The sequence below is a fragment of the Artibeus jamaicensis genome, unplaced genomic scaffold (genome assembly GCF_021234435.1).
Source record: "Artibeus jamaicensis isolate MK-2021 breed Jamaican fruit bat unplaced genomic scaffold, CSHL_Jam_final contig_519, whole genome shotgun sequence".
NCBI lineage: Eukaryota > Metazoa > Chordata > Mammalia > Chiroptera > Phyllostomidae > Artibeus > Artibeus jamaicensis.
Window position 1 is genome coordinate 56,282,853 of NW_026521871.1, and position 12,175 is coordinate 56,295,027.

General features: G+C 56.9%; 1 protein-coding gene across 1 annotated transcript in view; it reads right to left on the bottom strand.

Annotated features, from left to right (window-relative positions):
* POC1A (POC1 centriolar protein A) overlaps positions 1–12,175 on the bottom strand; it is a 55,155-nt gene that overhangs the window by 9,075 nt on the left and 33,905 nt on the right. Inside the window, exon 10 of the mRNA XM_037128628.2 lies at positions 4,335–4,478. Coding sequence (XP_036984523.2) covers positions 4,335–4,478 — 144 coding nt within the window. The remainder of the gene's footprint in view (positions 1–4,334; positions 4,479–12,175) is intronic.

The window sequence follows — 12,175 nt, forward strand, 5'->3', positions numbered from 1 at the left end:
CCCGTGCCAGTGGGGCGGCTCCCGAGCTCACTGGAGGCCTGGCTGACCTCGGGTTGCTGCCCCACTGACAGGACCCACTCAGGGACAAGAGGTCTCATGGTGCCCCTGTCCTGGAGAGCACATGCCTCTCATCGCAGCCAGTGTCTGGGCTCACTGGTCCACCAGCCGGACCCAGACCGCTCCCCAGACAACGCGTCCTGCTGAGCTCGAAGCTCCACTCTGCCTTTTCTCCACCGGCCATGACCGCAGTTGGGGCCGCAACAGCCCCCGCAGAGGGCAGCTGGCCAGCTCTGCTCTAGCAGTGCCTTCTCTGCAAGGGGCCAAGGGCCACAGGCCGGCTGCGCCGTCGTCACCGGCAGAGCCGCACAAGCCCGTTGGGAGCTGCCCGTCCCAGCCACAATACTCACACGGGCCCTTCCTTGTGGTCTGGGCTTGACTCTTCCTTGGAGAGTGCTTGGGCCCCCAGAAGAGCGAGAGCAAACCTCCTGAGTCCCCTTCATTCCCCTCTCAGAGTGAGGCCCTGCTCCCTTCCCCTCACTCCAGGCCCGTCAAGCCTCACAGGAAAGCCCACTCAACCTCGGCCATTCCCAGGCCCCAGGGGAAACCGCAGCCGCCCGGAGCCCATCTAGCTGACGGCAGCCTTCCAACTGCAGCTTCTCTGGGAGGGGGTGCTTTCCGGCACAGCCACAGAGGGATGGAAGACCAGGATCCTGTTGGCCCCCGTGCAGGGACACACATGAGCTGTCCTGGTCCCAGCCCGGCCCCGGGGAGACACACCCTGCCCACGCCCCCGTGTGCAGGCTCCGGGGAGCTGGGGGGTGGTGAACTGCCCAGAAGAGCGGCAGGCCTGGGGAAGGGCCGAGGCCCAGTGTCTCTGGCACAGACCAGAGGGTGCCGCATCCCTGCCCCCAGGAGGCAGCCTCTCAACGGAAGAAACAAGTCTCTCATCACCCAGTCCCACGGCAAGGGCTCGGCTGTCCTGAGCTCGACTCTGGCCCAAGGGCAGCCCCTCACCGTCTACGACTCCAGAGAGGACAGCCAAACCCACTGGGAGGAGGCAAGCTGGGGGGCTGCATGTGCTGATCTGGGGGGTGGGGCACACCGGTGACTTGCAGCTTCCCCTCCACTGCAGGCCAGGCACTCCTGGGAGGATGCCCGGGGAGAGGCAGCTCGGACCCCCAGGGTGGCAGGCAGCTCGGTGCCCCTTCCCCACCAGCATGGAACTACACACCTCCCCTGAGCAGCCCATCAGACAGGACCCTGCATGCGGTGCGGCAGGGCGTCTCGAAGAAGACGAGCCGTCCTCTCCGACCCCCCCTCCCCCCCCCCGCAGCGAATAGGAGAAACCCCTCGGCCTCGCTGAGTGGGCGGTGCAGTCACCCCAGCCTGCGAGGGCAACCAGCGCCCACCCCCACTCCGCACACGGAGGAGCCCAGCGGCCCCCCGTGAGTCACAGAACCTGAACACGACGACACAGCAGGACTGCGGCCGCCCAAGCCGGGGGTATAAGAACCAGTGGGAGCAAGGATGCCACAGCTCGCTCCTCAGAAAAGGCAGCAAGATGTGAAATTGGAGCCAGAAGTGACTCTGCTGTAGATTTCCGAGCCAAACCCCCAGCTGCTTCGGTGGTCCCGGGCCCCGTCTCCATCCCCGCACCCTGCCAGGCTGTACGAAGACCCAGAGTCAACCACCCGAACCTCTGTCCCTCAGGAGTCTGGAGGCAGCGGAGGGAGCCCGGCAGGAGCCGGGCGGGAGCCGGGCAGGAGCACTCCAGCTGTGGGAGACGGCCCCTCCCTGATCACTGGTGGTTTTCTAGCTTCTGGCAAAGGGACTCATGTGTCACTCAGCAACATCCCCACGAGAACACGAAGGGGAATGTCGGGACTGTCTGGGTACCCACTGAACGCTCATCTCAACCAAGCAGACAGGCCTGGCAGCCACGGGGGCCTCGCGTGGGTGGGAGAGGAAGCTCCAGGGAAGAAGGCCTGAAGGGAGTGCCAGCCCCCACCGTGGGACAGACAGGTGGGCGGTCCTCAGGCCTTCCCTCTGTAGAGGACACCCAGCTGGGCCCAGGTCCATGTGGCAGGAGGAGACAAGGCCAGGCCAGAGCAGCCGAGGCTTCTGGCTCCTGGTCCCCGTGAGCCTCAGGGGTTGACTGCCTTGCCCAGGAAGAGGGCACCTGGGGACCACAGCACAGTGTGCGTTCTCTCCGGGGGGAGGGCTCCGAGAGGAAGCAGGGGGCGTACCCATGATACACAGCCCCCGCCCCAGGAATGGCATGAAGGGTTGTGAGGAACGGAAAGTCTCCCCAGGGAGAACCCAGGCTCCACGGTCCGGAGACGGCACCCAGAGGACGGCTGCCGCAACAGCATGTCTCCTTGCAGGGCTCCCGCCTCGGCCTGACACCTGGTCTGGGTTCACGGCTCCCATCTAACAGGGCTGTGACCCATCCCCAGTTTTCAACAGTACCCCGGACTCCTGTCCCCGTCACCTCCTGGGCCAGACTCTTTCCTGGACCTGGGGGCAGCCTCCTCCTCACCCCCGCGTCTGCCACCAGCCAGACACTAGCACCTTGCCGGCGGCTCACAGTGGCCCTTGGCCTTGAGCCCAGCAGTTACAGGGTTAGTGGGGCACCCACTCCTGCCACTGCCGGGTCCCCCGGCCACACCACCCCTCGGGGGAGGTGGACTTACTGCTCTGCTTCCGAACAGCCAGCACCCGTCCAGCACACTCCAGTCACCGGGCAGGCCCACTGTCCCACCCCACCCTGGAGGAAACAGGCTCTGGGGGTGACGTCGACTGCCCAGGCTGTGAATGGTGAACTTGGCCCTCAAATCCAGGAGGGCAGCTGTGCCCAGGCTCTCTCCAGAGGGGGCTCACTGGGCTGAGCAGCGCAGCCTGAAACCCAAAAGGGGACCTCTGTTCCCCACAGCTGCCAGGGACATGCAGGGCCGACTGAATCCTGGCTGCTTAGAATGTGGTGCTGAGCTGGGGTCAGCGTCCCAGGGCTCAGTTCAGGGACCAGGGACGTCCCAACCTGCAGCCACACACAGAAGGGCCAGGGCAAAGAGCGTGCTCTCTGGCCACCACCTTGGGGGCCCGGCTTGCTGGCTGTGATCCCCGAGTGCCACACAAGAACCCCTGGGAGGCGAGGTTTGGTTGGCAGGCGGACTTCCCGATGGAGCCATCCTGGGGTGGGTGGCAGGGGACAGAGTGCCAGAGAGGCCCCAGCCACAGGTCAGGCCGCCAGAGAACCTTCACCTACTCTGTGGATCCAGTTTCTCCCCCAGCTGCTAACACATAAACTTCCATGAGCACTCCAAAAATGGGGATGGGAAACATTTTGTTACACTCTTCGGGACCCAAGGGCACTATTTTTAACCGTCTTCTCAGACTTAGTTTTACTTTATCCCATGCGGTCCTCGTTGGCCCCACCCTGACGTCTCCCTGGGTGAGCCCGTGAAGAACGCGGGGCAGGTGCGGCTGCTCCTGCCAGGACTGAGGGGGATTCTTAGCACACCGCTCCTCTCTTAGCACAAGTCTTAGCACACTGCTCCTCTCTCTCTCTCAGCATGCGCCCGCTCCGGGTGACCAGGTGACCGGTTCGAAAAAATGTCCGCACGATGCGCCACAGTCCAGCTGGCCCCCAGGCACAGACGCAAGACCTGTCCCGCAAGGGTCCTGCTTTCAGTGGGCCAAGCGTGCGCCCCAGCTGGGACACCAGGACTCGCTGTGAGCCACGTGATGTCGGGGCTTCTCCCACTCAGCCCAAACCCAGAGGTGGGGAAAGGCCGCCACGCCGTGTCCACTGCTGTCACAGACTAAGGGCTTCTTTGCGTCCCCCCACACCCTCGCTCTACCCATGAGTGGGGCTGGGAGATGGCCGTCTGCCTGCCAAAGCCAAGGAAGGAGGGGCCTGAGGACTTTGAATCCCGCCTTGTCCGCCCCCCATCTTGCCACTGCCCCCTAGATGTTCCCGGCACCTCAGCCAGAGCAGCCCCTCTGCCCCAGAAGAAACGCCCCCCAACACGCCTGCCAGGCTGGCGCCACCTCCGGTCATGGTCATTTACCTGGACACTGCCACCCCGACGTCTGCTCTGCACCTCGAACCCATACACACTCCACAGGGCCAACGAGGGTCAGCCCTGGGTGGGCACGCCCTGGCAGGATCTGGCACTGGTCATCTGGGGGTCCAGTGGCTTGTCAGGACTCAGGCAGCTCTGAGAGCCAGGGTCCCAGGCAGGCACTGCCGTTTCAACCACTTGGGCTGGAAATGGGTCCGTCACAGTCACGATTCTGAGTGTGGACGGCGGGCGGAGCTGCGCGTGGCCTACCTGGGTGAGGATGTCCAGCTGGCCCACAATGTGCTCTAGCGTGCTGGTCAGTGCCTGCGGCACGCTGCTGGGCTCTGGCGGCGGGCTCCGCACCGACTCCTGGCTCCTACCTTCGCCCGCGGGGACGGGGAAATCCACTTCCGGCTAAAGATAATGAGAGAAAAGGGGGCCTCAGGCCTGAGCGAGTGCTCGAGGGGGCACTGGCAGGAGCAGCCCCTCCAAGGGGCTGGGTGGAAAATCACCAGCAACGGTGAGAACAAAGGCTCCAAAGGTCAGGGAGAAAAGGCCACAGCGGGGACCCCCAGTCCAGGCCTGCACGCCCTCTTCCAGGCCTTCCCCGCAGAGCAAAGGCCCTGAGTGAGGGGGGTCAAGCGCCTAGCAGTTGGGACTGAGGGGTTGGGGAGTAGGTGGGCCAGAGAGCACTCTCAGCCGTGGGCTAGAGGCCCCGGCTGCTTCCAACGAGGCTTGGAGTTCCTGCCAGAGATCCTTCGGTCTCCAAATGTAGAAGCCAGTCCCCCAACTCTCCACCACCAAGGACCGTGACTTCATAAGGGGACTCATGCTGGCCCCATGTGTCCCCCAAGTGGGGCACCCACAACCCCCCTGTGGACTTGTTCCCTGTGGGAGTGACGTGCTAGGTGAGGCCCAAGCTCTCGGCTGGCCCTGGAGCCCTGGAGCCCACCATGGTGGCCGCCCTGGGCTCAGGGGCCTTCCAAATGCTGCCACGTCACGCCCGGCTTCACCAGGCCCCCAGGGCTCTCCACCAGCTCCGGAAGCCAACTCCAGCCCTGACCAGGCATCCAGCTCCAGCCTGCCTCCCCTGCCTCTGCACTGGGAAGACGCCCCACAGTGGTGGGCGGCCCCACCCCAGCCGGCTCCTCCAGCCACTGCATCTCAGGACCTGGGCAGGACAAAGCAATCCCAGCTCTCCCCAGGCCCGCCACCCACCCATGTCTGTGTCCCTGCCCTGTCTCTCGCCTGCACTCATCATCCCTCTGCCCTCTGAACCCAGGAGAACCCTGGGCTCGAAGCTTGCCAGCTACCCATGCACCACAGAACAGCGGTGGCCTGCATGTTTTCCTATATTAGGAAAGTGTTCTAATCTCCTGGATAACAAACTCTTGAGTGTACATCAGCTTGAACTTGGAAAAATGCGGGCCCTGGTGGTTCGAGACCTGAAGCCAGAGGGGATTCCTGAAAACAGAGCCTCGCCACCAGGATGTGTGCTGCGGTGCGGGGCCCCTCTGTGAGACCCCACCCACAGCGCGGGGCTCTACGTGTCCGGGGGGGGGGGGGGGGGGTCAGTGCGCTTCAGCTGTGAACACCAGAGGCCCAGCCCGAAGGGGAGCGTTTCAGAGGAGGCCTCCCAGGCCTGCACCTCCCAGCCACGGCCCTCAGGCCCAGAGGCTCTCTCGGGAGGCTGCGGGGCGGAGGCGAGAGCAGCAGCTTGGCCCACGCCGAGCCCCAGCAGTGAGAGCCCCAGCAGTGAACGGCTGAGAGACCTCCACCCCTCCTCTGTGAAGTGGGGGTGACGACCCCCGCCCTTCAAGGAGCTGGGATGGGGAAGTGCTCGTCTGAGACCGCCAGCAGGCCTTTCTGCAGAAGGGACACGTTCACAGTCCTGTGCCCACTAGGCCCAAGGACCCCAATTTCAGACCCTGTCCTCTCGGCTCCCTCAGGAAAAGCCCCCAGAGGAAGGGTGGGAGCCAGGCACCCTGTACCCTGACAGTCACACCCTCAAGCAGCGGGCAGATCCTGCTGCCTGCTGTGCAGGAAGGAGGTGATGGAGGCTCTGAGTGTTTCTGCAGAACGGTCCAGAAACCGCACAGGGGCTCTTGAGGCAGAGGGGGGTGGGGGGCTGTGGGGAGGCGCTGGCCTCAAGCCCCACTCTTGAGGGCAGGGCCCTGCCGCTGGGCTGCACCTCTGGCTGGGCACACAGTCTCCGTGTCACCCTCACCAAGACACAGTGCCCCCCCCCCTCCCTGTGCACTCTCCTCAGCAGATGGCACAGCACAGAGAAATGGCACTCACCGCCGTGAACTTGTCACCTGGGTGCCAGCAATTTGAATGTGTCACTTTGTTCCCCTCTACCCACAGTCCTTCACAGCAGGCACCACTAACCTGCTTCGTAGGAGGGGGGCAGGTTCAAGGGGGTTGAGTGGCTCACTCTGAGTCACCCGGGATGGGCGGTTCCTGGGCGTGGGGCAGCCTCTGACAGGGCCCACCACCTGTGGTTTTGCCTCCACGGGCCCGGCTGCTCTTCCGTCCCCACAGACACCCCCAGCCGCTCAGCGTGACACTTTCTGGGCCATTCCCCTGCCCTCCTGCCCCGGAATGCCTTCGGGCACAGAACTGAACATAGAACAGGCCCTCTGCAAACAACCAATGCCACAAAGAGCCAGCCCCACCGTGGCGACATCCCTGTGCAGCGACACCTTCCCAGGACCGGGCCGGCAGCCCCAACCCACCCCATACTGCAGCCCCGCACCGGCACTCCGGGGCTCTCTGGAGACGTGGTATTTCCCTGAGAGCTGGGCAAGTAAGCGATAAAGCGGAAATGAGGTGACGGGCGAGACTGGGAAGACATGTGCACAGGGCTGTGAGCAGTAACGGCGGCAGGACGTGCAGAGCAGCGTTTAAAGGGAAAAACCGTAGACACTGAAATAGAGAACAAGGGGACAGTGACCAGAGGGGAGAGGGAAGGGAATTTAAGGGGGGCAGGGGAGAGGGATTTGGAGGAATAAATGTGAAGGACACAGGGACGAGAGCTGGGGGGGTGGAGATGGGAGGGAAGTGGGGAGCACAGGACGGGGGGGATTGGGATGGGAGAAATAGACAAAAAACTGTACTTGAAAAATAACTAAATAAAACTAAAGAATAAAATAAAGAGAAAACCGTATCAGCACTTTGCCAATTATCGAAGGGTCCCAGGGGCCGCCTGGCGGCTCTCGGTGCCTCACAACATTCACCCCCACACACACCTGTGGGGCTGCACCAAGTTGACAACTGACTTCCTTTATTTTTCTCTTAAAGGTTTTATTTCTTTAGAGGGGAGGGGAAGGAGAGAGGGAGAGAATATCAATGTATGGTTGCCTCTCATGTGTCCCCTGCTGGGAACTGGCCTGCAACCCAGGCATGTGCCCTGACTGGGAATCAAACCGCGATCGTGTGGTTCGCAGGCCCATGCTCAATCCACTGAGCTACACCAGCCAGGGCCCTTCCTTCCTTTTAAAAAAATGTTTTGGTGCTCTATTTACAGTTGTTAGAAAAAAAAAGATTGTATTTATTTTTAGAGAAAGGAGAAGGGAAGGAGAAAGAGAGGAAGAGAAACATCAACATGTGGTTGCCTCTTGTTTATTCCCTACTGGGGACCTGGCCCACAATCCATGCATGTGCCTCAACTGGGAATCGAACTGGCAACCCTTTGGTTTGCAGGACACTCACACCACTGAGCCACACCAGCCAAGGCAGTTGACCACTTTCATTGTTGCCAAATCTTAACATCGAAACAGAAAAACAGGTGCGACTTGAAGTCGAGGACAGAGGACCCTGTCTGACTCTGCAGAAAGCTCACCTGGGGTCCCAGGTTCCCCTACTGCCACCTACAAACATGTGTTGGCTGGAATCCCAGGAGAAGAAAAGAGACATTTCTTTTAAGAAAGTTTGCTGGTTTATCTGAAGAGTCTTTATTTCTCCATTCCTAAAAGATATTTTTGCTGAGCATAGAACCCTGGGTTAGCAGGCTTCTTTCCCCTTTGAATACTCTGCAGAGGTTACTTAAGTGCCTTCTGACTTGTGGGATTTCACGTGAGAATGACTCTGTGACTCCAACCTTTGACCCCTGTGTGCAAGGCGTCTCCTTTCTCCGTCTGCCTTCAAGCTTTTTTTGGTTTTCAGAAGCTTCAGTACAGTTTGTACTGGGTTTTATTTTGTGTTTTTCTTCAGCTTTCCTGTCATTTCTCCGAGCTTCCTGGATCTGTGGTTTGATGCCTTTCATTGTTTTTAAAAAATTCTTGGCTGTTATCTTTTCAATAGCACCAAACCCCCCCAAAAAACGTGTTGCTTGTTTCCTAGGGCTGCTCTAGAAAATGGTCACTTGGTGGCTTAAGACAACAGAAACTTATTCCCAGAGTGTGGAGTGAAGGTGTCGTCAGGGCCCCAGTCCCTCTGGAGACAGGAGGAGAGCCCTTTCTCGCCTCTTCAGCATCCCGGGACCGCGGGGCCTTGGTGCACTCCAGTCTCCGCCCCGGCTTTCCGGCCCACCCAGCCATCCAGGATGCGCTCATCTGGAGACCCTCAACTTCATCACAATGACAAAGACCCTCCCCAAATAAGGTCACGTTCATAGGTTCTGGGTGTCAGGGCAGATGTATGTTTTTGGGACAGGGTGACTGCTCGACCCACTGTGGAATGCTGAGATACAGATCGAACCTCACAGACACGACGTCTGTTTGCTGACCTCAGCGGTGTGACACAGGGGTGAGGACACAGGGGTGAGGACACCGAAGGAGACCAATGTCAATGAAGAAATGCGCCGCGTTCTGGCACTGCAGGCTTAATTGGTTTAAGATGTCCAAAACCACCTGCCCGAATGAAAAAGCTGATTCTAAAACTTACAGGAACAGGCAAAGGAAGGAGGAAAGCCAAAACCGTTTCTGAAAAAAAGGAACATCGGAGGACGCACCTCTGGGTGACTCTTGACACTCAGGCTGAAGCCACAGCCCAGAGACGTGCTTCAGGTGAGGGCACACACAGAGCCACGAAACAGACAGGATCCAGAGGCAGACCCACGGATCCCAGGCCCATTAATTTTTTAAAAATTTTATTTATTTATCCTTAGAGGGGAAGGGAAGGAGAGAGGGAGAGACATATCAATGTATGGTTGCCTCTCGTGCATCCCCTGCTGGGAACTGGACCACAACCCAGGCATGTGCCCTGACTGGGAATCGAACTGCGATCCTTTGGTTCGCAGGCCTGTGCTCAATCCACTGAGCTATGCCAGCCAGGGCCGTTAATTTTTTTTTAAGATTTTATTTATTTCTAGAGAGAGGGGAAGGGAAGGTGAAAGGGAGAGAAACATCAACATGTGGTTGCTTCTTGTGTGTCCCCACTGGGGACTTGGCCCGCAACCCAGGCATGCGCCCTGACTGGGAATCGAACTCTGGACCCTGTGGTTCACAGGCCAGCACGGCACTCAATCCACTGAGCCAAACCACTCAGGGCCAGGCCAATTAATTTTTAACAAAGTTGCACAAACAACTTAGTAGAGGAAAGAGTATTTTTAACAATTGCTGGAACAACAGAATCTCCACATGTAAAAAAAATGAACTTTGGAACATAGCCTGTATCTTGTACCATGTTAAAAAAAGTAACTCAAAGCAAACAAGCAAGCAGAAAAAAAAAAAAACAAAGACACTGAAATAGAGAACAAGGGGATAGTGACCAGAGGGGAGAAGGAAGGGAAGTTAAGGGGAAAAAGGGGGAGGGATTTGGAGGAACAAATAGGAAGGACACAGGGATAAGAACTAAGGGGGGTGGAAATGGGAGGGAGGTGGGGAGCAAGGGGCGGGGGAGGCTGGGATGGGAAAAATAGACAAAAAACTGTACTTGAAAAATAACTAAATAAAATTAATTATAATTAAAAAAAATTTTAAAAAAAAAGTAACTCAAGGGACTTCGCCAAGATGGAGGCATAGGTGGAGACGCCGTGCCTTCTCACACAACCAAGTTTAGAGACAACTAAATATTAGCAACAGAAAACATAGCCAGAACACAGAAAATTGAACTTTTCGGAAGTCCGTTAACAACAAATTCTTCAGCCTGACCGGTAAGGGGAGAAACCAGCAGCTGGCAGAGTGGGGTTGCACAGGAAAACTCGGTCAGACGGACTCAGGCGCGTGGAACCCAGGCGCAGGGTTGGAGCTGGTGGGCAACTCAGCGAGCGACCAAGCGAGTGACCTCGGGGAAACAGCGAGGGAGCAGGGCCGCGGGTTGACTGTGGTTGCGCATTTCGGGCGCGGATAGACAAGCGAGGGAGTGGGCGATTGGACCGGGACCCAGTGGGTCCCCGCGGCAAGCGGCAGGGAGGGGGCGCCACCATTTCCCACCTCTGACCCCACCTCCACATACAGCGTCATAACCCAGCGACTCTGAGTGGCCTGGCTCTGGTGAACCACCTAAAGCTCTGCTCCTACCCAGCGGCGAGAAACAGCAGAGGGTACCGCCATTTCCCTCTCTGACCACACCCCCACATACAGAGTCACAACCCAGCGACCTGGGAGTCCAAGGCTCTGCTCCTCATACTTAACGGGCGCAAACAGACCAAAAATGGCTCAAGAAGAACTCAAAGCCCCAGAGCCTATAAATCTAAGCGATGAAGAAATAGCAAAAATCTCAGACGCACAGTTTAAAACACTGGTCATCAGGATGCTCACAGAACTGGTTGATTATAGCCACAAATTAGAGAAACATATGAAGGTGAAACTAATTGAAATGAAAAGAATTGCACAGAAAACCAATAGCGATGAAAAGGAAACTGGGACTCAAATCAATGGAGTGGACCAGAAGGAAGAAAATAATGGCCAAACAGAAAAGAGTGAAGCAGCAAGAATTCAAAGAAACGAAGAGAGTCTTAGGAACCTCCAGGACATCTTTAAATGCTCCAACATCCGAATTATAGGGGTACCAGAAGGGGGAAAGGAACAGCCACCAGTGGAAAACTTATTTGAACAAATAATAAAGGAGAATTTCCCCAATCTAGCAAAGGAAATAGACTTCCAGGAAATCCAGGAAGCTCAGAGAGTCACAAAGAAGTTGGACCCAAGAAGAAACACACCAAGGCACATCATAATTACATTAGCCAAAATTAAAATGAAGGAGAGAATCCTAGAAGCAGCAAGAGATAAGGGGAAAGTCACCTACAAAGGAGTTCCCATCAGACTGTCAGCAGATTTCTCAAAAGAGACCCTACAGGCAAGAAGGGGCTGGAAAGAGGTATTCCAATGAAATACCTCGTTAGATTTCATGACTACAACCAAGACTGCTCTATCCAGCAAAACTTTCATTTAGAATGGAAGGACAGATAAAGTGCTTCTCAGATAAGATCAAATTCAAGGAGTTCATCATCACCAAGCCCTTATTATATGAAATGTTAAAGGGACTTACCTAAGAAAAAGAAGTTAAAAAAACATGAACAGTGAAAGGACAGCAAACTCACAGTTATTAATAATCACACCTAAAACAAAAGCAAACTAAACGAACAGCTAGATCAGTAGTGGAAACATAGAAATGAAGATCTCAAGGAGGGTTAGCAACAGGGGAGTGGGAGGAGGAGAAGGAGAAGGGGGGAGAAGGTACAGAGAATAAGTAGCATAGACAGTAGATAGAAAATAGATGGGGGGCAAGAATAGTATGGGAAATATAGAATCTAAAGAACTTGAGACACATGGTCATAAACTAAAGGGGGGGTAATGGTGGGGACAGGGGGGTAGGGTGGAAGGGAATGAAGGGGGGGAATAGAACAACTGTAATGGCATAATCAAAAAAAATAAATAAATTAAAAAAAAAAAGTAACTCAAGCCCTGGCTGGTGTGGCTCAGTGGATTGGGCGCGGGCCTGTGAACCAAGGGATCGCAGTTCGATTCCCAGTCAGGGCACATGCCTGGCTTGCGGGCCAGGTCCTAGCAGGGGACACATGAGAGACAACCATACATTGATGTTTCTCTCCCTCTCTCCTTCCCTTCCCTCTAAAGATAATTTTTTTTAAAGTAACTCAAGATGGATTGTAGACTAAATGTAAAGCCTGGAACTATAATGTTGGCATGCGTTTTTCTTCTAAAATA